This window comes from Acinonyx jubatus, chromosome B3 (assembly GCF_027475565.1).
Source record: "Acinonyx jubatus isolate Ajub_Pintada_27869175 chromosome B3, VMU_Ajub_asm_v1.0, whole genome shotgun sequence".
Taxonomy (NCBI): Eukaryota; Metazoa; Chordata; class Mammalia; order Carnivora; family Felidae; genus Acinonyx; species Acinonyx jubatus.
In genome coordinates this window covers 32,578,393-32,605,698 of record NC_069386.1, presented here as the reverse complement: position 1 = coordinate 32,605,698, position 27,306 = coordinate 32,578,393, and the positions used below count along the sequence as shown (strand labels likewise).

The following is a 27,306-nucleotide window of genomic DNA, read 5'->3' as shown; positions in this document are numbered from 1 at the left end:
TTTCCTTCCTGTTATATTATGGACCTATAAGTGTTAGCTTTTGCCTTGATGTATCTCCTAAGATTCTGGAACAGAATGATTACAAATAATTAGAAATCATTTCCATCTTGTTTCCTGCTATTCCCTTTCTTTTATGTTTTTAAAAGGGAATATCTCAAATATATATTAAAGTGCATTAAAAAATACAAGCATCTGTGTACTCACTGGCCAGATTTAACAAATTAAAAAAATGTAGTTATGTATACTTTAGAGATTTTTATTCTTTTTTGAGGAATGAAAGCATTAATGAGCTGAAGTCCCTCCTTTTTAACTTTCCTCCCACCCCCTTCCTCACAACTATTCTGAGGTTGGTGTGAACCCTTCTCTTTCTTTCATAGAAAAATAATTTCTTAATGAATTTTTACCCATATTTTTAATCCTTTGAATTCGAAGGATAGTAACTCATTTTATGGTTTATCATGCATCATTTTCAGTGGCTCAAATAGATTTTTTTGGTCATTGTTGCCTTCTCATTCCTGGACAACAGTATAATGTTTTACCTTGTTATTGCTAGGACCATATTTAACTCTTTTTGGTCCTCTGATCTATCAGATGGGATATTAACTGTGTTATGTATTTTTTTGTTGGTAACGTTCCTGAAATATTTCTTAGAAATTCTTCATATTCACCTTCAGTAACCAGGGAGAGAGAGAGAAGTAACAAAAGAATTATTTTATTTTTTTCAGGCCAAGTTACCATTTGAGAAACTGACACTATGAGCCACAAAAAACTGAGAAGCCTATATTCAATGTGTAATAGTAGGACAAATATCTATTAGTTTAAAAACCTGTACATTCTTGTGGTCAACAGCATGAAGAATTTAATGCAATACTGCCATAGGCTTATGGTTAAATGTGAGCACGATGCTAAAGGAGAAAATCTAACAATGGCTATTATGTTTGTTTTGTCAAAATATGCTCACCAGCTCAAGAGTTTCCTATTTTGGAGAAGCAGAACTGGTTGATACATCTTCACTATATACGGAAGGATTATGAAGCATGCAAGGTGAGAGATTGTAATGACAGAGACCATGAGAGGCAGGCTTTGGTTAGATAGCTAACAATTGTGGCTCTTAAATCCCACTAATAATGTATGAATTCCTGTTTCCCCACACTGTGTATATTGGTTAGCTTTTGCTAGGATAATGCTGTTAACAACCTCAAAATTTCAGTGGCTTCTAACAGCAGACATTTAGTTATTGCTCATGGGCCTCTAGATTGGCTGTGGGTTGGTTGGGTCTGACTACAGGCTGGGGGTCAGATTCACGTGTGCTCCATGTGTCTTCTCATTTCAAGACCAGGGTAAAGGAGCAGCCGCTCTCTGGGACTTGTTGGTCTCATGGTGAATGGCCAGTGTTCAACACAGCGTAGTATTTAACTTTCTCATCTCTGGATAGGTGAAAAATGGTATTTCATTGAGTTTTATAATTCTCTTATTTTGATGAACTTGATCATCATTTGTATATTTAAAAACGATTTGTATTTCCTTTTTCTCTAAACTATATCTTTAGAAACATACTATGCATGTTATATACTTGCTGGCAGACAATAGTAGTAACATGCAAAATATATCCTTGAAACTGTCTTATGGCATTTGGAACTTTGTCATGTTTCTAAGGTTATAGTTTTAAAGTTTTACCCATGGCATTTGTACCTATGGCAATGTACAGAACTAGAAATGGTTAGTACCAGTATGAATCTTAAAAGCGTTCTTTCTTTCCTTTTGTGATACTACTATCCTTTTCTTTTTTCCCTTTTCCTGTTGTTTTTTTTTTTAAGTTTATTTATTTATTTTGAGAGAGAGAGGAGAGACCATTTTGAGAGAGACAGGAGAGGAGGGGGAGAGAGAGAGAGGGAGAGACAATCCCTTGTAGATTACAGTGCAGAGCCTGACCTGGGGCTCAGTCTCATGAACTGTGAGATCCTGACCTGAGCTGAAATCAAGAGTCAGATGCTTAATCCACTGAGCTACCTAGGCACTTTCCCTTTTCCTTTTTTGACAACTTTCTCTGTTTCCTGTTTTTGGCATCTCTTCCTTGTTTATTTCTTAAGCATTGGAGATGTTCCTAGGTCCTATCCTTGGCCCCTTTCTCAGCTCATTTCACACACTTCTTCCTGATCTTCAAACTAATCTGATACCTACTAATGCTTCACAAGTATTTCAAATTCAGCTCTTCTGTAGCTGAATTTATCTGCTTTCCTCCAAACCTATTCCTTCTCTTGTACCCTGTCTCGGGGCTAGGTACCATCATTCACTCATCTGTCTGTCAGGCTCCCCTGACCCATTTTTCCTAATATAATATAGATAATCATTAAGTTTTGGTGATCCTTGTTTACTATCTCTTGAAATTGTCCACTTCATTCCCTCTCCATGCCTTAATTCCCATAATTTTTGTTTAAATTATCACAGGAATTCTTACACCGATCTTGCCTCCTTTCCATCTGTTTTCATCAGTGCTTCCAAAATGACTTTTCTATAGAGCAAATTGAATCAGGTTACCTCCTGTTTAAAACTTACCAAGATTCTCCCATTGCTGTCAACATTTTTAGCCTGGTGTTTGAGGCCCTTCTCTCTCGGACTCTCTTAGTCATCTCGGCTTCTCCTCCACCCGCTGCCCACACAGGATTTGAAACTGTTTACTCCAGAAAGCCTTCTTTGATTCTCTAAGTTAGACTCAGGTGCTCCTATAGCATCCCAAGCTTAGCCTGTCACGGGACAAGGAAGAACCTGTGTTTTGCTCATCAGAGAGCCCCTAGCATCTATAATGGTGCCTGGAAATCTTCCTATTCCCCTTAGCTTGCCTAGTAAGATTCTAGACAGAGGCTGACAGACTTTTTTCTGTAGGGGCCAGATAGTAAATATTTTGGACTTTGTTGGCCACAGTCTCTTTCATATTCTTCATCTTCTCTCTCTCTCTCTCTTTTTTTTATAACCCTTTAAAATAGGAAAATACTCTTAGCTTGAGAGCTGTACAAAAATAGCCCGTTTGGCTCAGATTTGGCCTGTGGGCCATAGTTTGCTGACCCCTGTTCTATAGTAAGTAACCATAAAAGAGTTGAGATTTAAAAAAATTCCAAGTGAACATTATTAGTAATTATTTATATACTAGATTTCTTATATATGCTCCTTGTCCACCTCTACTTTTCTTAAAAACACTTTAGGACACTGGGGCGCCTGGGTGGCTCAGTTGGTTAAGCGTCTGACTTCAGCTCAGGTCATGATCTCACAGTTTGTGGGTTTGAGCCCCGCGTCAGGCTCTGTGCTATTAGCTCAGAGCCTGGAGCCTGCTTTGGATTCATTCTGTGTCTCCCTCTCTCTCTGCCCGTCCCCAACTTGCACTCTTTCTCTCTCAAAAATAAATAAACATTAAAAAAAAATTAAAACAAAAAATCCACTTCAGGACACCTAACTGTGACTTACAAGTATTTTTCTTCCTCTTTCAGGCTGTTATCAAAGAGCAGCTTCAGGAGACTCAGGGGTTATGTGAATATGCTATCTATGTCCAAGGTAAGACATAGTTCTCTTCTTGCTAGAGAAATGCATTCTTGGCCTGGGTTTCAAAAGAAGAGCAAACAACTTATGAAACACTTTAAATTCAAATGTTCTACAAAGATCTTATTCAGTATTATGTTTTTTGAAATCAGAACATAATTCTTATGCTGGATTTGACCTCAGAAATGACTAGTTCTGTTAGAAAAAATTTGCTGCCGTTCTTTCCCCCTTTTCCAGTGTCTGGCTAATGTTTTCAGAATGGATGTTAGGGTCCCTGCCTCAGGCAGCAGCTTCAAGCCCAGAAGGGCTTTTGGAACTGTCCTTTGTAGTCAGGCTACAGAAGATGACGGAAGCCTTGAGGATTTTTTATAAGTGCGTTAGGATGAAGAGAAGAAGCCTAGAGGTATACAGGATGAGGTGGAAAGTAGATGAAATTCATCAGAAACCAAATACAGGAACCACTGACTCTTTGGTATAAATGAACAGTTTTGTTTACCACTCAGTGGATTGGTAGTCTTCAGATTAATATGTAATTTTATGACATTTGCAGGATACTTGACACATCTAGGACATCATGGCAAGAAAAGTGCTCTTTTATTCCCAGTATTACAGGTGCCAGACTCGCAGTGCCTCATAATACTTAAACACGAAAATTCTTCTGAAAACTCAGGCCTGGGAAAAATTACTGATTCCAATAGGTTGCGTTACTGAAAATCAAGTCTGAAATATTAGTGCATTCTTGGCCAGAATCTTTTTGATTTCACTTGTCCTGTTTGGGTGTACTCTGGAAACTACTGGATGGAAGTCTGAATTATGATAAATAGAGTGTTTGACAGGGAAGACCAGGAATGTTCTTATTATGAAGAATTTGTGGGATAACTTTCAAGGCACCTGACTATCTGCATGGTGGGTACTGGGTAGAGGGGCAGGTAGGTTTGAGATACCTTATTTTTTTTTTTTTTTTTTACTTAAAAAAAATTTTTTTTTTTAATGTTTATTTATTTTTTGAGACAGAGAGAGACAGAGCATGAATGGGGGAGGGTCAGAGAGAGGGAGACACAGAATCTGAAACAGGCTCCAGGCTCTGAGCTGTCAGCACAGAGTCCAATGCGGGGCTCGAACTCACGGACTGCGAGATCATGACCTGAGCCGAAGTTGGCCGCTCAACTGACTGAGCCACCCAGGCACCCCTGAGATACCTTATTTAAAAAGGTTTTAGATTGCCAGCAACTCTGCTACTTGTTTCAGCCTACCTGAGGTCTGAGCTGATTGTATTAAAGATACAATTATCCAAAAGATTTCTTTGGTATGATTTCTTACTCCTCCTTCTTCAGTTTTTCTGATACCAGACTCTGTTCTTCCTAGAATGTGATGAGTTTTTTCTGTGTTTTCTATCCTTGGCAGCATTAATATTTCGCCTGGAAGGAAATATCCAAGAATCCCTAGAACTCTTTCAGACGTGCGCTGTTCTCAGCCCTCAGTGTGCTGATAACCTCAAGCAGGTGGCCAGATCTTTGTGAGTATTTGTTGCCTCAGAAGTCCTGGGCACTCACAGAGAATGATGTAAAATGCGTTCTCAGGCCGAGCCTGCTTCTGACAGCCTGATCAACCTGATACGTAGAGGGAGAGTGGCTTAGTAGATATATGGGGATCCCCTTTTGAAACTTGAGAAAATAAGTCAACAAGTATAAAGGAGTTGAGTATTTTAAACATTGTATAGTCTAGTTTGATGGGGGGAACACTGATACTGTTTATCATATAAATAGGGACATCTTGTGCCCTCAGTCCCCTAATCTTACTGGCAACCCATGGAATGTTTTTCATGTACTGTTCCAACACTTGGTATAATACTTGACATAGTAAGTTTCAGGAAGTGTTTGTTGAGTGAATGCCCTAATGGTGCCTCCATGCAAGCAACCTCCAAAGTCTTTCTAAGCTGATGGGTACACTATTTTTCTACTCTGGAGCTGTAAAGTGTCCCATGGGGTTTCTACCCCCACTTTCTTACCTACCTTGTCATTCATACTTGCACTTCCTTTGTATAGAGCCCGGTTTGCCTTTGCCTCCCTCCAGAATCAAGGTTGAGGAAAGAGATTTAGTCTTGGAAGGGAAGGGCATGTCCCTATAATAGACGGTGATAATAAATGATGGCAGCTCCTGTTTAACTGGTATATATACCAGTTTGTTTCTTCTTTGTTCTACATGTGTGGTACATTGTGGAAAATAAATTACAGAAGACTTTCACTAAAAGTGGTGTAGAATGAGGCCAAGACCCTGGAATAGCTATCAGTGCAGTCCCTACCAAAAGAGCTTCTGTGACTGATAGAGACCAGCCTCATCGGCCAAAACAGCACAGCCAGCTAATAAGGCAGGGGCTTCCAGATTTCTCTGCTGGATGGAATGTGAGTCAAATGGGGGACTAGTGGAGTTAGTCCTGTAAAACTTTTAGTTAACAATTACAGAAAATGTATTTCTCCCATAGATTTCTTTTGGGAAAACATAAAGCTGCCATTGAAGTATATAATGAAGCAGCTAAACTTAACCAGACAGATTGGGTAAGTAGAGAACTTTAAAGTTCTTTGTTATTAGTGACCTGCTGATGGTTCCATTTGTCATATGGCTGTCTTGTTACTGTTACTGAATTCCTACATGCCCCAAATGTCTTTATTTTATCCTCACACTTGATTGATGATTTAGCTAAGTATAAGATCAAAAACCAAACCATGTTTCCTCATAACTTAGCAGACATTGCTGCATGGTTTTCTGGCAGTCTGTTACCAGTCTGCTACTTGTTGATTAACTCCACTTTCCTCTCTAGAAGCTTCGAGGATTTTCTCTTTATCATTGGAGTTCTGAAATATCAATAATACTTGTGTAAAAGTGTTACCCCCCCCCACCCCCATCCCCATCTGTGGACACTAAGTTGGCTTTCACTCTGAAGATCCTTGCCCTGTTTTGGGTCAGGGACATTTTCTTTGAGTAGTTCTTTGATTTTCTTCTCCTCCATTGTCTCTTTGTTAGGGATTATAACTGCAACAGAAATTTTGATTGAACATTGGCTTTGCCAATTAGGGGTTTATTTTTTGTCATGAAACATATACCAGGTAAGTAGTTGCCAACATTGACTGGGTGGTCCAAGGACGTCAAAGCTGAGGTTTTTTCTTCATGGTCATAAGACGTCTACTGCAGCTCCAACATCACGTCATCATTCCAGGCAGAGAGAAAAAACAAGCAACGAAGAGAAAAAGATATAGCCTGTATTAGGAAAGCACAGCTTTCCCAAAAATCCCCAAAAGACTGCCACTTGTGTCATATCAACTATCCCCCTTTTAAGGAAGACTGGGAAATGTAGTTTTTTCGTTGGACACATTGACATTCTGAACAAAATTAGGGTCTGTTAGTAACGAAAATGAGAGTGGGTATTAACGAGTGGCATCTGCCACACTGTTTTCCACTGTATTAAAGGTGTTCTGTACTTGTTCTCTGTGTCTCTTCACTTGCATCTCACATAGTCCCGCTTTTTGTCATTTTGCTGTACATTCAGGAACATTTCCTGAATCCTATTCTCCAGATCATTTTTGTTGTTAGCTATTCACATTCTGTTATTATCTTATCCATTCAGTTATTTTTTATGTCAGTAATTATATTTTTAATTTCTAAGAACTTTGTCTTTTGTCTTCTTGCAATAGCCTCTCCATGTCTCTGACTCTTGAAGTTTTGTTCTGCTTTCCAGAATTACCATTTGCTTCCTCTCTTTATTTTGGTTCTTCTTTCTTGTGCTGTTGGTTTTTTCCCCAATAGTGATGATTCTTGGAAAAAAATATGTATGTGTGAAGGATTAGATTGATTCGTACGGAGAGTTAGCGTAGATTTCCTCTGCAGTTCTTATGGCACCATTATTTTCAAAAAATTCCAGTTTCTTGGTCACTTCCATAGGTCTGAAGACAAGTGCCACCAAGTATTTTATAGCTAAAGGCCAAAGTGAAGCTGCAGATGAAGGATAATTCATTTACTCCTTCATTTAGTCATTCTTTCAACACACGAATGTTTGCTACGTGCCAGGCACTGGGCTGGGTCTCAGAGACGCAAAGGTGGATTGGTGGGTTATGGAACAATCAGCTAGAATAGGAAATACAGGAAGGAAGAGAGGAGGATGATAAGCAAACAGAGCTAAATCCTGTCTTTAACATTGTAGACTTGATGAGTTTTTGCTTCCGGTAGGGCATCTAAATGGAGACATGTCCAGTGCATGGCTGGATATAGAAGTCTGAAGCTCCAGTGTTCTGGGCTAGAGATGTACATTTTGGAGTCAAGAGTATAAAGGTAATAACTACAAGCATGAAATTGGATGAGATCACTCTTCGGAGAGCTGAGGGCGGAACCCAGGGAAAAGTGTTGAAGGGCTGAGCTGAAGAGGAAAAGGACCGATAGAGGAAGATCGGGACAAAGTGAAACGAGAGCTCAGAGTCACACAGGAGGAATGGAGAGTGTCTGCTAATCCTTCCAGTTGGTTGAAAGAGCTCATTTGGTATTACTGACCACTCGGGATGACCATTCCATTGGCACCAGGAGAGGTAGTCATGCCCCGAGCTGCTCCTCTGTGTCCTACTTGCTATGTGAGTTCCTGTGGCCTTACTTTATACCACAGTCCAGCTGCAACAGGGGGATAATAGTTCCCCCTGCTGTTACCTCCTTTGACTTCTGGAACAGCTTTGTTAAGTAGGGAGAATTTACCCGATTGGGCTGAGGGAGGTGAGAAGCTGAGGCTTTGGCTAGATGGAGTTACTTGTTCAAGGGGGCACAGTGAGGTGGTGGCAGAACCAGAGCTAGAATTCAGGCCTGGACTCTGAGATTCCTCGCTTTCGGCCTATCATTTTTCCACTGTACCAGCTGCCTTTTGCAGGATGTCTGCTGGATTCCCTCATTCTGTGAAACACATGATTTAACTCTTATTTGTTCTGTTTTCCTTCTCAAATTTCCTTTGTTGTCAGTTTAAGGCCTTTTGCTGCTGCCTTCTCAAGTAATATCTATGGCAAATGATTTTCTACTTTTGTTTAAGTTCATTTTACTTATTTTGAGAGAGAACATGGGAGGGGCAGAGAGAGAGAGGGAGAGGGAGAGAGAATCCCAGCAGGCTCTGTACAGCCCCGGTGGGGGGCTCGAACTCTTGAACCACAAGATAATGATCTGAGCCAAAATCAAGAGTCAGATGCTTAACCAACTGAGCACCCAGGCACCCTGAAAATTATTTTAAAGAGTTGGGGGTTAGTTAGCTTTCAGGACATTTAAAAGACAAGCACAGATGCGTTTCTTCTTTTTCTAGCTCTGTGTGTACATTGTTACGTGATAAAGGGGAAAGTACGCAAGTTTTGTAGGCAAGCCTGAGTTCGGGTCCCAGTGCTTTGCCGTGTGTGGACGTTATTTGGATTGTGATTTAAGGGAAAAAATTGTGTGCTTGTGAGACATTTATGGGTTTTATGTTTATTAAACATAAATCAGTATCTGATATGAGCAGTTATTATTTTCCAAGTATGATAGTGGTATTGTGGGTAGTAAAAAAAAAAAAAAAACAACCAACCTTATCCTTTAGAGATACATATTGAGGGGCTCCTAGGTGGCTCTGTCAGTTAAGCATCTGACTCTTGGTTTCAGCACAGGTCATGATCTCACAGTTCATGAGTTCGAGCCCTGTGTCAGGCTCTGTGCTGATAGTGCAGAGCCTGCTTGGAATTCTGTTTCTCCCTCTCTCTTCCTCTCTGCCCCTTCCCTGCTTGCTCGCTCGCTTTCTCTCTCTCAAAATAAATAAAATTAAAAAGAAAAAAAAGAAATACATACTGAAAGGTTGTAGATGAAATGTTATGCTATCTGATATTTTATAAACTAGTGGGGTAGATGGGAGAATGGGTTGGATGGTTGTTGGGACAGAATGAGGAGTCCATGGTGATTCTATGTTTTGGGTTTTTTTAAAATTTTTTTTAATGTTTTATTTTATTTTTGAGAGAGAGACCTAAAAAAAGAAAGAAAAATCCTAGTGCTGACACCTCCTGGCTTAAGTTAGGCAAACTATTTAACCTCTCTGAGCTTCAATTTTCTTATCTCTCAAATCAGAATCGTTACACCTGTATTTCAGATTTGCTGGGAAAATTATAGTAATGCATATATGAAAACCATCTGGCATAGAGCCTGATGTGAAGTAGGTACTCAATCAGTTTTCCCTATCTTGTTGTTATTTTAAGAGACTTGGAACCTATTAAACCATTTGTCTCTGAGCTCTGGGGTCCATGGTTCTTCAGACAGGGATGCTTCTGGGCCTGGATGTGCTTCCGCATCTCTCCACTACTAACAGGAAGGTCCTCACCTTTGCTTTCTCCTTTCTCTCAAGCTACTGTAAATAAAGGGGGATTCAGCATAAGGGAACTTCAGCGATTTTATGAAACTCAAGGTCAGGGAACCACAGGCTTGTCTTACAGTGAACTAGAACTGGAAAACTTTTAGTGACCAAGGTGGCTCCTCTGCATTTCTGCTTCATTTTCTCTTTCTGTAGATCAGCAGTTGGCAGACTGTTTCTGTAAAAGGCCTAAGTGAATATTTTAAGCTTTGTGGCTTCATATAGTCTCTTTTGAACTACTTAACTCTGAAGTTCTAGTGTGAAAGTTCTGTAGACAATGTGTAACAAGTGATTGTGGCTGTGTTCTAATCAAACTTTATTTACAAGAAAAGGCAGAGGATGCATTTGGTCTGTGGGCCAGGGTTTGTAGACTACAGCTGTCAGGCTCCAATTACATATATTCCGTCTTAGTGGCCTCCAGATGGTGCTGTTGGTCCTCAAGTCCACATCATGTAGCCAATTCTGGATTACGAGGAAAGGAACTCTGACACACACATATATTTATTTATGTATACATACACACAAATTTCCTTCGGGTGGAGCAGGGGCTGTGGCAAGTCTCCTCTGAGAAGGAAAGCTTGGGGTGAGTGGCCTGGGTATGTATGTATGTCAAACACCCAGGAAGATCACCTGTTATTCTGCTTTTATCTCCTATAATCTGAGTTTTTAAAGAGTCCATTTTGTGTATTTAAGTGTATTTAAGTATGGGGATGCCTGGGTGGCTCAGTCGGTTAAGTGTCTGACTCTAGATTTCAGCTCAGGTCATGATCTCAAGGTTTGTGAGATTGAGCCCCATGTCAGGCTCTGTGCTGACAGCATGGAGCCTCCTTGAGATTCTCTCTCTCCCTGTCTCTGCCCCTCCCCTGCTCATGCACACACTCTCTTTCTCATAAACGTAAAAAATGGTTTTTAAATGTATTTAGGTATGAAATACCTGTTGTGTCATTTAAAATGTAAGTTTTGCTGAACAGTACAATCCCCAGATGCCTGATGTTTCATTCTGCTGGTAACTGTGGAATTTACACCTATGCTATTTTACTTTCTTTCATGTGTAGGAGATCTGTCATAACCTAGGAGTTTGCTACATTTATCTGAAACAGTTCAAAAAGGTAATTGATGGAAATGGTGGTGGTGGTTGAGTTCTTGGCTGGGGGCTTCACTGAGGGTTCGCTGAGGGTTTTGTATTATTTCTAGGAAGTGCTTGTAGAGATTTGGAGAAGTAAAAATCCAAAGTGCCATGTACATTTATCCCCATATTTATTATTTTTCATCCATCTGTTTTCCCCCCCATATTTTAGCAACAAAATGACAAACTCTAGAACTATTACGAGGGAATGGCAATCTAATTGCTTTTCTCTCTTCTTCTCCACCCCAGTTTAATTTACTAGTATGGAAACAAATGTTCAATAAAATTTAGATATCAAAAAGTGAACCTTTAAGTCTGGAAGTGTTAAAAGTGTTAAAAGTCTTATGCTCTGACAGCAACTGATTTTAGTTTTTGAGGTCATTGGAAATGAATTTTAGTTTTAAGTGGATCTGATTTTTGAGTTTCTGTTTTTAGTGTTATTTTCCGTGTGAGAACTTTTATATTTAGTGGGTTTCTTCAGGTTTCCTGGGCAGAGCTACAGTTTTATATGCTTGGTTAGGAGAGTTTTCTCCTCAGAGAATATTCCAAGCAAGTACATTTCTATTCATCAGATTATTCTGAGCCAAGGGAGAGATAGGATTGTTCTTGGGTCAGACCTGTACTTAGGAGAAGGAGAATTATATTTAGATTTTACTATAAAGCTAACAGAGCAAATATAATACTTGACATTTCTGTAAATACTTGTTGAATCAATGAATGTCTTAAATGAAGCCCTTTATATCTGTTAGGATATAAACTCTTCCAGAGCAAGGGGTTTGTTTTGTTAGCTCTGGTATCCCTAGTACTTAGAACAATAGATACTTAGTGGATACATGTTGAGTGAATAAATGAGAACAGTCCATTCATTCATTTATCAAAATATTGGTGAGGAAAATGCAGTCCACCCTGGGGAAGGTAATGCAATTGGTCAGTGGTGCAGCTGGGACTGAGTTCAGGGCAGTGCTGTCTTCTGTACTAAGACATCCCTTTGACTTATGAAGGCATGAGTCATGGGTATGAATACCAAGATGGAGAAAACACTCAAAAAGGTTAATCATCTTGTATAAACTCTCCCAAGTGGCTCCAGAGGCAGACACCTCATGTTGCCAGCTGTCCTGTCAGCAAGCAGTTTTGGTATGTTTTAGTTTTTTGGGTAGTGGGGGCTGTTTGCTGAGATGTGATGTGTCTGCGTTAGAAAGGGGGAGCTCTATCTTTACGTTAGCCATACGAAGACATTGTCCTTTCCTGTAGTGATTTGGTTCTCTTTACTCCATCAATCTTGTTAGGCGCAAGAGCAGCTGCACAATGCCCTACATCTTAACAGGCATGATTTGACTTACATAATGCTGGGGAAGATCCACCTGCTGGAGGGAGACTTGGACAAGGCCATTGAAATCTACAAGAAAGCAGTGGAGTAAGTATGTTTGTTTTCTTTAAGGCAATGAGAAGACAAGTGGGAGCAGACATATGAACCCCCAAGCCTAAGATGGATTCCTGTGACTATTAGTTGTGTGAGTTAGAGTACAGTTCAGGCCAAGGTTAAAAGCTCCCTGTGGCTTGCTTACATAAAAAGACTTGTGCTTCTCCCCCGTCAGTATGGCCAGCCTAGCCTAGCTGGACAGCTCTGCTCCCCAAGGTCAGTCAGGGATCCAGGTTCTTTATTAACCCACCATTTCTTACATTGTTGTCTTCACCTGCGTGGTGAAGCTGACTTAATGTAGCATCCATGTTTCAGGCTATGGTGAGGGGTGGTGGTTTGTGAGGATGAGGTGGCCACTAGCTGCAAGGGAAGTGGGTACACATGTGCTCAGGAGGAAGGCGCACATAGATTTTGGAGTCAGCTGCTACTCTGCCATTATGGTTTTCACTTCTATAGCATATCTTTTTCCGGGGACATTGGGGTCAGAAATCTGACTCACTAATAAACATCTGGCCTTTATTAGCATGAAACCAATATGTTTTGTGGTGTTTTTTGTGTTTTTTTTTTTTAAGTTTGTTAGAGAGAGTGAGTAGGGGAGAGGGAAAAGGAGAGAATCCCAAGCAGGCTCTGTTCTCCCAACACGGGGTTCGGCCCCATAAACTGAGATCATGACCTGAGCCAAAACCAGGAGTCAGACGCTTAACCAACTGAGCCACCCAGGCGTTCTCCCTACCCCTTCCCCAATATCTGTGTTCTTAAAACATGATTAGGGTAGGCGAAACCCCTGTTGATAATGGAACTGACTGGCTTTCTCAGGATGCTGTTCCATATTTCTTCTCTAGGGACATGTACTATCTTGTCTTTTTTGTATAGGGTCTTGTTTGTTTTAAGTAGGATAAATGTAGCAAAATGTCATGTTTGTTTTGTCACTTAACAGGAAGCATGGCCACAAAGTCTATTATTCCTGATAATTAGTCTCTGAACTAAACTTAGATTTCTGTTAATTACCTTTGCCTTCTACCATGATAGTCACTTTTCTGGTTGTATCAGTTAAACACTCTCTGAATTGTCTTCAACCACATTTTATATCTACAAAGACATAAAAGTCCCTTGGTTTTTTAAGCTACGAAAGACTTGTCACCAAGAAGCTAAGTTTACAGGGATTAGAGGAAGGAGCCCACGTAGCTTTTTTTTGTTTTGTTTTTTGTTTTTTTTTTAAGAGAGAGCACCATCAGGGGAGAGGGGCAGAGTGGGAGAGAGAAAATCTCAAGCAGGCTCCATGCTCAGCGCAGAGCACGTTGCAGGTCTCAATCCCATGACCCTTAGGATCATGACCTAGGCCAAAATCAAGAGTCAACATTCAACTAAACCAGCCAGGCACCCCTCCCCCCAATCCATGTAGCATATTTTAAGCTTCTGTGGGGCAGGGTGGAAGCCTTGATCCCTGACTTCTGCCTTAAAAAAATTTTTTTTTGTTTAAATATTTATTTATTTTCAAGAGAGAGTTGAGGAGGGGCAGAGAGAGAGGGAGACACAGAATCTAAAGCAGGCTCCAGGCTCTGAGCTTTCAGCAGAGAGCCCGACTCGGGACTCGAACTCACAAACTACGAGATCATGATCTGAACCAAAGTTGATGCTTAACTGAACCACCAAGGTGTCCCGCTGACTTCTGCCTTTTAAAGTTGGCTCTTTGAGATTAGCTCACATAAATCTTAGGGGTGATATTCTTCCAGTGGCTCGTCAAGGACTGAAGTCACTAAAATTCCCAAGGGAATAAGGGGACAGCTTGAGAATTTGGAACGTGAGAATGGAGACCATTGTCTGTGACTCATAGCTTTGGAGATGGTAGTCATGTTTTGGTGGGGAGTTCGGGGGGAGATGCCACCAGAATCATGAAAGTTGGTTTGTGGGAGGGAAGTGATCAAAATGGATATTTATTATGGCAGAAAGTGAAGGGCAAATATCCATTTGAACTGAGTAAACTCTGTTCAGCTCAACCTTCCTCTAGTTGGGGATTTGGCCCCTCTTGTTCTGGTCTCTCCATGGGACCAGTGCTGGAGACAGTTCCTTGCCTTTTGCCATTTTCACTGTTGAAGCTGCTGATGGTCCTATAGACAGAACATCTCAGCTCTGTTAAGTGTTGCTTAACTTTTGCGATAAAGGCAAGTGTCAGTGAGGGATTGGGAAAGCAAATAACGTTTTACTTAAGTCAGTGTTTAGTCCCCAAAGCCAATGGCTAATTCTTTCCTAGGGCTGGTGAGTATCTTCCTTCTTCTGTTTAGTTTGGCTCTTTAGTATGTGTTTTTGTTTAATATGGAGAGCAGAGCATTAGGGCCGTTGGGATCCTAAATTACACAGAGAACCCTGCTGGCTGGCATTGTCAGTACAGTGAGACCAGAAAAAAAAAAAAAAATCTTACAAGAGGGAACTGGCTGTCGCTGTGTTGTTTTCTAGACTGACTTGATTTATGGAGAATCGGTCTTTAATTATATCAGTATAATCAGGACCGTCACAGAGAATATTCTATAAGTTCTTCTTAGGACTTTGGCCCTAAGGAGAAAGATCCTGAAAGGAGTCTGGATGCTAAGTCCCATTTCTTTCTTGCTGAGCAGTCCACCCTGTAGCCAGGGTTGAGATAACCTACTTTAGAAGGAAATTCCCAAAGGACTTCGGGAATGGTCATGGGGAGGAGGAGGCAAAAAGTGTCCGCCACTGCTCGTGAGGGCACGTCACTGTGCAGGTGTCCTGGTGTGTCTTGTACGCATCTAGTTTCCCTCTGAGCACCGATCTGTGTTGCAGGTTCTCACCAGAGAATACAGAACTTCTTACGACTTTGGGATTACTCTACTTACAGGTAATAAGAACCCTTTACTCATTCGTGCACTGGTGTTAGAAATGCTTTTGGATGTGTGTGGATTGTGGTTTCCCTGAATTTTGATTTTACTTTAACGCATCTTCCTAACGGTCATGTGAACCTTACTCTCTGCATCTGATATTTTTTATCTGCTAAAGGAAGTGATTTTCTGCATTCAAATCAGAAGCAAATAAGCCTGCTTGAGGCTACTTACCCATTTAAGGAAAGAGCATTTATGAGAAATGACCGGTCAGTAGGGCCGGCATGGTGTTGCTGGGGGGAGAAAGCCTGATGCAGGTTGGCGCTGGCCAACGGGCTTTGGGGCAGAGTCTGTTTCCACCCCTCCTTCCCAGCTGGATCTTACAGGAACGAGAAGGCAAAACACTGTCTCGAATAAGAAGTCTCCTGTCCCCTCCGTGTTTTCCTGAGCACAAATGGCATCTTTTTAGCGCCTCCACTTCTCTGTATCAGCCTGCAGATCCGAGGCCCAGGGATCCCTGAGGGTCTGTCCCTGTCCTGCCCCCATGAACTCTCCAAGTTCCCTGCTCAGCTACTCCTCCAGCTATGCCTCTGTGGTGGCCTTTCTGGCTGTTTTGTTTTTCTTTAAAAGGAATCAGGAGCTTAACCGTAGGCCTTCCTGGCTTTGGCTTGGGAGGTTGGCCCCAGGGGAATGAGGCTAACCAGCCCCTTTCCTGCCAAGAGGCATTAGTGTGCAAAGCGTGGCAGAGGTGGTTCCTGGCAGATAGATACTTTGACCTTATCAGGGGACAAATCAACAAATAAGGGGATTTTAGTTTTCTTTTTTTATCTGGTATCTGTAGCTGCTTTTTTTTTTTTTTTTAATCATGAGAACTCAGAACGTCAGTGTGTTTCTCTGTTCAGGGTGTGGTTGGCCAGACTCCTTAACTGCCATCTCCCCCTGATGTAATTCTCTGGTTTGCTTTTTCTCCAAGCTCGGCATTTACCAGAAGGCATTCGAACATCTTGGAAATGCACTGACCTATGACCCTACCAACTACAAGGTATTGCAGGCCGTCAAACCCCAGAGCCTTTACTCAGATGCTCCCACTGCTGCCAGGGGCGATCTGGCCCTAGAGAGCATTTTGGATACCTGAGAAATTACCTTATTCTTAGAACTAAGTTTTAAATAGACATGGCCCTTCTTATCTGAAGAGGTTGTAAAACATTAGGGCTCTGCTTTTGTTTTCTAAAAGAGCACGTGTTATAACAGGCCTGTAACTTCTGCAGAGAATGAGGTCGTAGTGCTGGTGAGGTTTGTGTGCTGCTTAGGGAGTGAGCAAAGCCTCCACGACTGCCGTCAGAGGTCATTCTGGTGACATAACTTCTGGATTCTTAGTGGACTGGCAATGACAACTCTCGTCCAGGTACGACTCTGGAGCTGAGAAGATCGTGTAGAAGATGAACATGATGGAGGGAGATGCAGCCGAACGAGTTTGATGTCAGACACAGACTCGTCCTGTCTGAGAAGTCATAGAAGGCGTGTTAACTCCGTCAGCTCCCCACCTTGACACCTTTCCTTGGACAAATGCAAGGGCCAGCCTGATGACGCCTGAAGCTTGCTCACCCTGTCCGGTGGTCAAAGGAGCTGTACCTTCAGTGGTCAAAGACGGGAGTTTCTGAATTGTCTAGAGTACTTGGGGTACCACGTAGGGAGTTCAGGGGGCAGATTAAAGGCTGTTTTTCCTCAAAGGGCCTTGACTCTGAAATGTTGACTTCCTTGACCGGAAGTAGGAAACAAATGAGCCAAGTAGGGTCACTGACATTTTCTCTTTTCTTTTTCTGGACTGTGCTGGAGAAAGCCACGGTGAGGTGCAGGGACATTCCTCATCAGCATTTATCCCAGTAGCTTAAATATACCTTTTGTGTCTCTGGAAGAAGTACCCTGTTGAGTACCTACACCCAGAATGTCTGCTTCACCACTATAGCCTTTTGGGAACGGCTGAATTATAAGTTGTCCATGTCCTGTGTTTGCAGGCCATTTTGGCAGCAGGCAGCATGATGCAGACCCACGGGGACTTTGATGTTGCCCTCACCAAGTACAGAGTTGTAGCTTGTGCCGTTCCAGAAAGTCCTCCACTCTGGAACAACATCGGAATGTGTTTCTTTGGCAAGAAGAAATATGTGGCAGTGAGTGTCTCCCCACCTTCCTTGTTCGTGTTCATACACGCAAGTTACTGGGTCTGCCGGGCCTACCCTGGCCTCTCATCTCGTGTCCCATCTCTCCTGCAGGCTATCAGCTGCCTGAAACGAGCCAACTACTTGGCACCCTTTGATTGGAAGATTCTGTATAACTTGGGCCTTGTCCACTTGACAATGCAGCAGTATGCGTCAGCTTTCCATTTCCTCAGCGCGGCCATCAACTTCCAGCCAAAGATGGGGGAGCTCTACATGCTTTTGGCTGGTAAGAGACACTTAGGTGGAAAACCCCCTCCGTGGTTTGTGAGGAGGGAAAATGACTTAGAATCATAAGAGGCCAGTGGTTAAGTGTCCCATAGAAGCCACTGCCTCGCAGATCCCACAGGAATCTAGATTAGTGTCCTAAAGCCTGAAAAAGATGACAGAATAGCTAGTTGCTTCTAGCCTGCAGGCATTTCACTCAGAGACCAACAGGTTAAATCAAGATCATCCCTAGTTCATCTGTTACCAGTGGTTTTCCCTTGGCTGACAATTCATTTATATAAAGAGGAGGAGTGGAGAAAGAGTGAGAGTCTAGCTATAAATTCCAGATACCATCTAGTGTTAAGAGCTTGGGCTTTAGGAAGGGTCCCATTTCCACTACTTACTGGATTTCTAGTAGAGAGGGAAGATTATGTAATAAATAACCAGTGACTAGTAGCTATTGGTTTTGTTGTCACTATATCATTGGCCTATTATTAATGTGAGTGTTACTATAACGTTGAAGTACTGATAATATTCTTTCTGGGGGTATTTCTCCACTGGACTTACTAAGTGTAAGCCCAAAAGCACTTTCCTTATTCCCGTTGACAGGTGGTGGTGGTGGTTATTATTATTGTGGGGAACTTATTTATCAGAGAACGGTTGCAAAAGCAAATTGAATGGTGGTTAATTGGGGGTTGCCTGAATACAAAGCGAGCTCAGTTCTGTGAACAGTACAGCCCTACTGTAAGGCACGGGCCACACTTCTAACTCCCAAACTAGAGCTGGCCTTCACACTGCAGTTTGAAGGCTAAGCTGGAACTCACTGGCTCGGCCGTCGTGGGAACAAAGGCATGCAGCCGTGGCCGCACCATGTGTCCTGCGGCGAGTGGCCGGTCGTGTTGTGCGGTGTAGTGGGGGAGGAGTCAGGAAAGCTGGTCTAGGGCCACATGAAGTGGGAGGCGGGCAGGAGAAGAATGCTGGGACTCTGGCCTTTTATCCTAGAGGCCAAGGTTTTCCAACCGTATTCCTAGATCTTCTCTTCAGTGTCCAGGAGAGTTGAGTGTGTAGCTTGGTGGGGAGGTCGGGTGGGCCTGGCTTTCAAAACAGCTCTGTTTTTCTTTGTTTTATACATCAGGTTTCCAGAAAATGCTGATTACAAAGGAGAGTGTGTTCTGTTGCTATACAAACGTTTATAAAGACCATGGTTGTGGGTAATGGATTCTTAAGTAGGGTGGTGTGACACAGTCAGATTTGTTTGTAAGGCAGGAAGACTCCTGGCAGCTTGGTGGCAAAGTGGATGGAGGCAGGTGGGGACATTGCTGTGGGGAAGAAATGGAAAGCCTGAAACAATTTGCATCTGAACAAGGGCAGTGTCAGTAAAGAAAAGTACAAAAAACAGGATTCGCAGGACTTGGCTACTGACTGTGGAGAGACACCATCAAAGCAGGTGACACCGGGCATCTAAGCTGAGTGACCGAAGGCGGTCGTGCCAGGAGCCGAGACGGCAAAGGAGGAGTTCAGTTTGGGGGTTGAATGAACTGTGGTCTTGAAACATTCCTTTTGTTTTCCACAAGGGGCTCCCCAGTCACAGTGCCCACTTTCTTTGTTGCAGTGGCTCTGACCAATCTGGAAGACCCAGAGAACGCCAAGAGAGCCTACGCGGAAGCCATCCGCCTGGATAAGTAAGCTGCTCTGTCAGGAGTGGTACTGGGGCGGGTCGGACTCTCAGAAGCCACCAGGTGGCGCCACAGCCCAGTTGGGGCGTGCGGGGCAGTTGAGCAGCGGCCCAGATGCCTGCTCTGGGGGTCAGTGGGGGGGCCTGACTGCAGAAGGATGTGGTCCTTAAGCACACGGTGGCTCAGCGGGAACAGACACTGGCTCTTTCTGAGAAAATGTTTCCAGGAGCTGGCAGTGGGCTTCGGGTGCTGATAGCCATGGGCTAGCTGGAATATCAGACAGGACTCTGGACTTAGTTTAAGATCAACTTAACTCTCCTGGGATTTATTCTGCTGGCATCTGCCAGGCAGCAGGGTAGGGATCCCCTTTTCAAACCTGACCTGGTGGCCTCCGTTGAGGGCTGAGACATCACACTTGGTCCCAATATCTCTTGCTCTGCTGGTTGGGCAGTTACTTCCTTGATGCTTCTCCAAAGGTCCACACGGCACGCGTGTTCTTACCTTGCTGTGGAATAGAGAAATGTCTGCGTAACCGGTTTTTGTTTTTTGTGTAACGAGAGGGATCTCTGAATGACCACTGGTTGCAGAGCCTGAGCCCCATGGAATCTGTTTGCCACAGGTGTAACCCGTTAGTAAACCTCAACTATGCTGTGCTGCTGTACAACCAGGGCGAGAAGCAGGGTGCCCTGGCTCAGTATCAGGAGATGGAGAAGAAGGTCCACCTGCTGCAGGACAGCAGCTCTCTGGAATTTGATGCCGAGGTATGTCTTTTATTAGCTCCTGGGAGGCTTCTGAATGAAGCCCAAATAATCCAGATATCAGGTATTCTATAGGTTTACGGTCATTTTGGCTCTGATGTTCCTGGCAGCATGAAATCTCCAATTAGGAACATCCTGAGAAAAAACTTCCCTAGAATAAAATAGTAAGAGGAAGTTCAGGCTTATGGAGTTATGTTATTGATAATACAACTGATGTGAGGTCTCTGTCTCTTTGCAGCTTCTCCTCACTTCTCCTTATGTGGGAAAGGCAGGAGTTGAGCTCTGTAAGGCACCAAACTTGAATTGTTAGGTTTTGAGATCCTATATGTATGTGCTCCCTTGCCATCCACTAAGGGCAGTCTGTATTCTCTGCTGTTTGAGAATGATTTCCTTGCAATAAATACTTTCTCTCTCAAATACTAGTACCGTTAGACATGATTTCACCTGCACTCCCTGGTGGAAGAGGTGGGTAGGCTTCACTCTGCCGGTCCTCTCTGTGACTTTTTTTTCCTTCCCATGTGGGGACAAGATGGTGGACATGGCCCAGAAGCTGGGAGCTGCCCTCCAGGTCGGGGAGGCACTGGTCTGGACGAAACCAGTTAAAGACACCAAGTCAAAGCACCGGACCACTTCAACTAGCAAAGCTGCCAGTCTCCAGCAGCCTCTGGGCTCTAATCAAGCCCTAGGACAGGCAATGTCTTCAGCAGCTGCATACGGGAAGCTCCCCTCAGGTAGGAGGCTGCGCACAGCTCCATGGAATCCTCGTGGGTACAAGCTGCATGTGCCAGCGAGAGATGACAGCTTTAAGTGAGGCTGACACTTCTCAGACTCAGAACACGTCCAAGTAGTATTCCTAGAAGGGGAAGAAGCCATATGCTGGCCAAATTGGCACTTGCTTCCTTAAGGCAAGTTGTGTCGGAGGGAACAGGCTTAGTCAGAGGTTTACAGTATTCAAGTTTAGAAATACATGACAGCACCTTCTGTTCTGCTAAAGCAGTGACAATTAAAGCAAGATCGCATAAGTCAGCATTGCGCAGGTAATTAAAGATGTTTTCAGTGAGTCATTGAAGGCAAACTTGACCGTTGCTTTCTTAGCGATGGTCTAACTTCATAGCTGCAAAGATACGTCACAGTCCCCGCTGGTCCTCAAAGATACAGGGTTTCTTTTTGAAATTTGACAATGTGATTTCTTCAAGAACCGTGGAACTGAGAATTCAAGCTGTTTGTTTTGTTGCTAGGTGCTGGAGGAACATCCCATCTCACAAAGCCACCATCTCTGCCTCTGGAGCCACAGCCTACTGTGGAAGCACATCCAAATGAAGCATCTGCACAAATAAGAGAAAAATAGGAGTAGGATGACCCCGGACTATAGGTTTCTCTGGTGAGGATGTAGCAGATTAGGAAAGGTCACGCGACACAGGCAGCACGGACGCCAGTGTGTTCCCTGGGCACCAAGGACCGCAGGATGTGTTGTGATGACCCCAAGGAGCCTGAGGCCTAGCAGCCTCTCATCAGCCCCGTCAGCTGGGACCAGACAGGTCCTTTCAGAATTAAGAGCAGGGCTCACGGCTCTGTGTTTGTAGCTTCAAGAGCCAGCAGGGCACGTGATGCTGTTTGCTTCTGAAATGACCGTCATCTCCTGGATGACTTCCTCCTTCCTTTGCGGAAGGAAAGTCTGAGACAGACCTCTACTCATTAGCTCTGTTATGATGAAGCCTTGGCTTAGCTGAGATGGTCCTCAGACTGGGGGGCATGGCAGCCTCCAAGGCAAACAAATCTTGGATTAATAATCCAGCTCTAACACTCTAAATTTAAGGGGAAAAATGATGAAAAAAACCTCTGTATATTGAGGTTGAATATTCCAGCTATGCTTGTCCAGGGGAATCCAGAACAAGGCCCTGTGGCTTGTTCTTGAGAGAGGTCAGAGTGTGGAGTCAGATCATGTCAGTGTGATAAGAAGTAGGAGTGAAGAGCTGGTCTGGTATCAGCACCAGCGATTAAAAGGAAAGGAAGAGCTTCTTAACTAATTTTTATTTAAGACCATCAATGATACTACTGGCCAGATGCTATCAATTCATTATATGTCCTTTTTAGAATAAAGATTATGTATCATCATCCCTTTGGGAAAAGTTGTTAACTTGGGTATAAAAATAAGAGATCACAATAAAAACTTCTTAAAAGAACCTATGATCACAGTCTTACTTCCAAAACTAGTTTGAAACTAGAGAAGGAACCTCAAGGCCAAGTTCCTGTGTAGTACGAACATAGCTTCTGCTGCAGCAGCCCCGACAGATGGTACGCCAGCAATTTGCTTGAGGGCCAGTCCCCATTTTGCACTTGAAGTGTCCTATAATTACCATAATTTAAAGGTGAGGACACCTATTGCCAAACCAAACTATGGAGTTTTTTATGTTATGACTCTGTCTGTTTTGACATTGAAGCAGCGGCTAAGTGAGCGGGAAACTCTTCAGTTCTCGTATCTCAGAAGTAAACACCAAGGTGTCAGAAGCAATGCCCTGGCCCACGCAGCTGGTATGTGGAAGAACCAGGATTTATACCCTGAGCAGCTGAGAAAGCTCACTTTTATATCAGTGTGTAGTCTCTTGTGCCCATGAATGAAAAGGTCTTGGTGAGAAATGATTAGGGTATGAACTGAGAGATGGAGTAGAGGTGAGGGGGCCTAGAGTTTAGGAAGTGAAATCAGTAGAATACTATTGGGGACTGGATGTAGCAGGTTAAGAGGACTGTCAGAAGGGCATCCACTGCTGGGAGAGTTCCATAAACCAGGGAAGAGGAATACGGGGGACACCAGTGGAGGCTTATGGGGTCTAGTTTTAGACGTGTTTATCTTTGAGACCTCCAGGTGGTGACACTAGACACTGGAATAGATTTCAGATGTGAAATCTGGCTTGAAGATCAAGGTGCAGGAGTAATTTAATTTGGGCTCTAGCTGAAAGCACAGATTTGAAAGGAGCCCCCAGGGAAAGCGAGGATGGGGGACCCAAGATGGGAAACTGTATTGTGACAGTGATAGAAGAGACAAAGCCAAGAGAGTGGTGTTGGGGAAGGCAAGAAAAGGTTCAGGAAGGGAATGGTCACATGGAACCCTTCCAAGATACTGTCATCCCCACTCCATAAAGGAGGAAGCTGAGGTTGGGAGATGCAAAATGAATTTTCCAAGGTAAGTGGATCAGGATCAGGATTTGAACTCCGATGCAAAGCTCCTGCTTTTTTAAGCGTTATCCATGCCTTCGTGGCATACCTTTTTCTTATTTTTTTTTGATATTTCTAGGCTACATGGTTCATCTGAGTTTTCTCAAATTGCCACAAACCTCAAAAAAAACCTTTCCAATGTATTTACTGAAAAAAAAAAAATCCACATGTAAGTGGACCTGTGCAGTTTAAACCCAAGTTGTTCAGGGGTCAGTTGTACTAGGTTACACCTGCCCAACCTTTTGTGCATGTGGGTTTGCAGTTTCTCTCTCTGTGAGAAAGGAGCTTTTCCGATCTCTAGTTGTGGGAGTTGCTCTTGTCATAATTTTTCACAGAATTAGGAAAATGAGGCAAAGTACATGGTCACAAAATACAGACGTGGTTTTAGATGGCTTGAAAGTATAGGTATGAACTAGCAATGGGAAAAGTGCCCTTTTTACTGAATAGTATTAGTACAAAACTTTGGAATATAAGATTACAGTCATTTTGTTTTTAAGGAAGAATCATTATCCGATAATGGCAGAGTAGCTCATGTTGATCAGTCCTCCACAGATAACAAGTGTAAACAAGTGGGTAAATATAAAGCACTATCTTGGTTTAATTTTTTTAAAAATACTGTGACTGGGGCAGCTGAGTGGCTCAGTTAAGCATCCAACTCTTGATTTCGGCTCAGGTCATGATCTCACGGATCATGAGATCAAGTCCCACATCGGGTTCCACACTGACAGCCAGGAGCCTGCTTGGGATTCTCTCTCTCCCTCTCTCTTGCTTAAATAAGTAAACATTAAAAAAAAAAATACTGTGACTGTTCTAAGCAAAAAATTATATTGTGAGGTTTAACATAAATAAATGTAACTAAAGGAAGGGCGGGTACACGGAACTCAATGAGTGAAAAAGGTTTTTATATCTTACATGATGTGGTACAAAGTTATTCCTAATAGTTTGTGAAACGTTAAGGATGCCTAGAGCAACCGTTAAAAAGATGCAAAGAATTATAGCTAAAAAGGTGAGAGAAAAAATATTTAAAAAAATATTCAATTAACACCCTCCTCACCACTAACGGGCAGGAAAGGAAGAATAGAGGAACAAAAAAGGGAACAAAGAAAAAAATAAATAGCAAAATGTTAAATGTAAATCCAATCATGTCCACAATTACATTAAAATGTAATTAGACTAAAAAAAGTACTTGGACTAAACATTCCAATTGAAGAGTAAAGAAAGGATAAACCCAGCTATCTGCCACTGAAAGCGAAAGGATGGAGAATGTCGTATCTCAAGCTACAGGCCTAAGTCCAGAGTGCTATATTGATGCCAGATAAAGTAGATTTCAAAACCAGGAGCATTACCAAAAATAAAGAGGGACATTTCATAAAACCGCTCAATTCAGTAGAAGAAACATATATAGTATATGCACTTAACAGCATTGCTTCAAAATACATGAAGTAAAAACCGACAGAATTAAATCCCCAGTCATAGTTGGATATGCTGGCACTCCCTCTTTCTGCAGTTGTTACAATTAGGAAGTGTAAAAGTACACATGAACCACCTTGACCTAACTGACATTTAGAGAACACTAGACCCTGCACATAGTACATTCAGCAGGACAGAGCATGTGCTGGGCCACATGACAGGTCTCAGAGTCGAAAGACTGAAATTTACACAATTGTTGACCACAGTGAAATTCTATTAGAAATTAACAAGATGTTTAGAAAACCCCTAAATATTTTGAAGCTAAACACACATAACTCACAAGCCAAGAAAGAAATCAAAAGAGAAAATACTTTTACAATGAAAACAAATCACAATTTGTGGGATTCAGCTAAAAGCAGTGCTTAGAGGGAATCTTATAGTTGTAAATGCTTCTATCGGAAGAGAAAGTTGGAAAATCAGTGGTAGAGGTTCCTACCTTAAGCTAGGAAAAGAGCAAAATATACCCGAAATAAGAGTAGACAAATATTAAACATCTAAAAAGCCAAAAGTTTGTGGGGAAAAAAAATGACAAGGGGCACTTGGGGTGGCTCAGTCGGTTAAGTGACACTTGATCTCTGCTCAGTTCATGATCTCATGGTTTGTGAGATCAAGCCCATGTCAGGCTCTGCGATGACACTGTGGAGCCTGCTTGGGATTTTGTCTCTCCCTCTCTCCCTCTCAAAAAATAAGAAAGCAACAACAACAAAACCGCAGCTAAACTAATGAAGGAAGAAAAGAGACAAATCACCAATAAGAGGGAACAGCATTACAGAAAGTATGGAGAGAAAGATCAAGGAATATGAACAATTTTAGAACAAAACGGACAACTTGTATGCAACAGACAAAATCTGAAAAATAACTTACCGAAATTGAAATGAGGAAATGTAAAACCTTAGAAGTCCTATTCAAGGGGCACCTGGGTGGCTCTGTCGGTTAAGCATCCAACTTCGGCTCAGGTCATGATCTCACGGTTCGTGGGTTCGAGCCTCGCATCGGGCTCTGTGCTGACAGCTCAGAGCCTGGAGCCTGTTTCAGATTCTGTGTCTCCCTCTCTCTGCCCCTCCCCCGTTCATGCTCTGTCTCTGTCTCAAAAATAAACATTAAAAAAAAAATTTTTTTAAAGTCCTATTCAAGAAACTGAATTTATAAATCAAAACTTACCTGAAGCAAACTCTTGGCCCAGATGATTTAGCTGGTAAATTGTATTAAATCCAACTTGACAAAAATTTTTAGAAAATAGCAAAAACTTTCCAACTTGTTTATGAGGCCAGTATAACCCTGATATCAAAACTGGACAAAGACATTACAGAATAAGGAAACTGCAGGCCATTCTGCATGAACATAGGTACAAAAGTCCTTAATAGCAAATCAGTACTGGTGCATCAAATCCAGCAAAATATAAAAAGGTAACTACGTACATCACGACTGAGTTGGGGTTATCCCAGGAAGTTAAACTCTTGGTTTAATATTTGAAAAAGTAGTTTCTTGTGTTAACAAAATAGAAAAGTCACACAATTTCAGTAGATACAGAAAAAGCAACTTTTAAGCCATCATAAAACCCCAGCAAATCAGGAATAGAAGGTGGCATCAACAACTTGACAAATGGCATCTGTGGAAAAAGGTGCAGTATCACATTTAACAGTAAAATATTGAATACTTTGCCCCTAAGAAGAGGACCAAGGTAAGGATGTCCGCTTTTACGACTTTTGTTCAACATTATACTAGAGGTTCTGGTCAGTGTTCTAAAGGCAAGAAATAAAAAGGCACAGGTAGAAAAGGGCATGGTTATTTATATAGAAAAACCTAAGGAATCCTAAAAGCAAGTAAATGAAGGTGCCACCAGTGATAACTGGATTTGGTAAGGTCGGTGTTCAAAAATCAATTGTTTTCCACCAAGGAACTGTTTGAAAATGAAATTCAAAAAAAATCCATTTACAATACTGTCAGATAGTACTGACATGAAATACTTAGGGATGAATTTAACAAAATACATGTAAGGCCTGTACCCTGAAAACTACAAAGCACTGTAGTGAAAAAGACCAAAATAGGCCATGTTCACACACTGGGAAACTAACTCTTGTTGAGATCAAAATTCCTTCCAAATAGGTTCGTGGATTCCTAGAAGCCCAACAGGTTTTGGGGTAGAAATTGAGAGCTGGTTCTCCAATGTGAGGGAAATACAAAGGACTCAGCACATCCAAGGCAATCTTGAACAAAGTTGGAGGACTTACCTCACTTCCAGACTTGACCAAAATAGCAATTACGTGGTGCTGGCATGGGGAGGTGAGGGTGCAAATAGATCAGTAGGTCTTTTCAACAGTGCCAGAACGACTGGACAGCGGTGTAGAAAAAAGTGGATCTGATCCTAATCTGTTACCATCCACAAAAGTAACTCAAAATAGATGATGGACCTAAATGTAAAACCTAAAATTTTACAGTTCCTAGAAGAAAATAATGAGACTACAGGTAG

General features: G+C 42.3%; 1 protein-coding gene across 7 annotated transcripts in view; it reads left to right on the top strand.

Annotated features, from left to right (window-relative positions):
- BBS4 (Bardet-Biedl syndrome 4) overlaps positions 1–22,363 on the top strand; it is a 54,835-nt gene extending 32,472 nt beyond the window's left edge. The window contains exons 3-16 of one of the 7 annotated variants that reach the window (XM_053223758.1): positions 965–1,044; positions 3,483–3,546; positions 4,936–5,047; positions 6,014–6,086; positions 10,975–11,028; positions 12,332–12,459; positions 15,265–15,319; positions 16,273–16,341; positions 17,315–17,467; positions 17,570–17,741; positions 19,332–19,401; positions 20,015–20,156; positions 20,683–20,884; positions 21,392–22,363. In XM_053223758.1, coding sequence (XP_053079733.1) covers positions 965–1,044; positions 3,483–3,546; positions 4,936–5,047; positions 6,014–6,086; positions 10,975–11,028; positions 12,332–12,459; positions 15,265–15,319; positions 16,273–16,341; positions 17,315–17,467; positions 17,570–17,741; positions 19,332–19,401; positions 20,015–20,156; positions 20,683–20,884; positions 21,392–21,501 — 1,484 coding nt within the window. In that variant the 3' untranslated portion in view covers positions 21,502–22,363. Of the gene's footprint in view, positions 1–964; positions 1,045–3,482; positions 3,547–4,935; positions 5,048–6,013; positions 6,087–7,770; positions 7,855–10,974; positions 11,029–12,123; positions 12,180–12,331; positions 12,460–15,264; positions 15,320–16,272; positions 16,342–17,314; positions 17,468–17,569; positions 17,742–19,331; positions 19,402–20,014; positions 20,157–20,682; positions 20,885–21,391 lie in introns of those variants that run through there. The other 6 variants (XM_053223755.1, XM_053223756.1, XM_053223757.1 and 3 more) reach the window with 6 other exon arrangements.
- Positions 22,364–27,306: the final 4,943 nt, after the last annotated feature.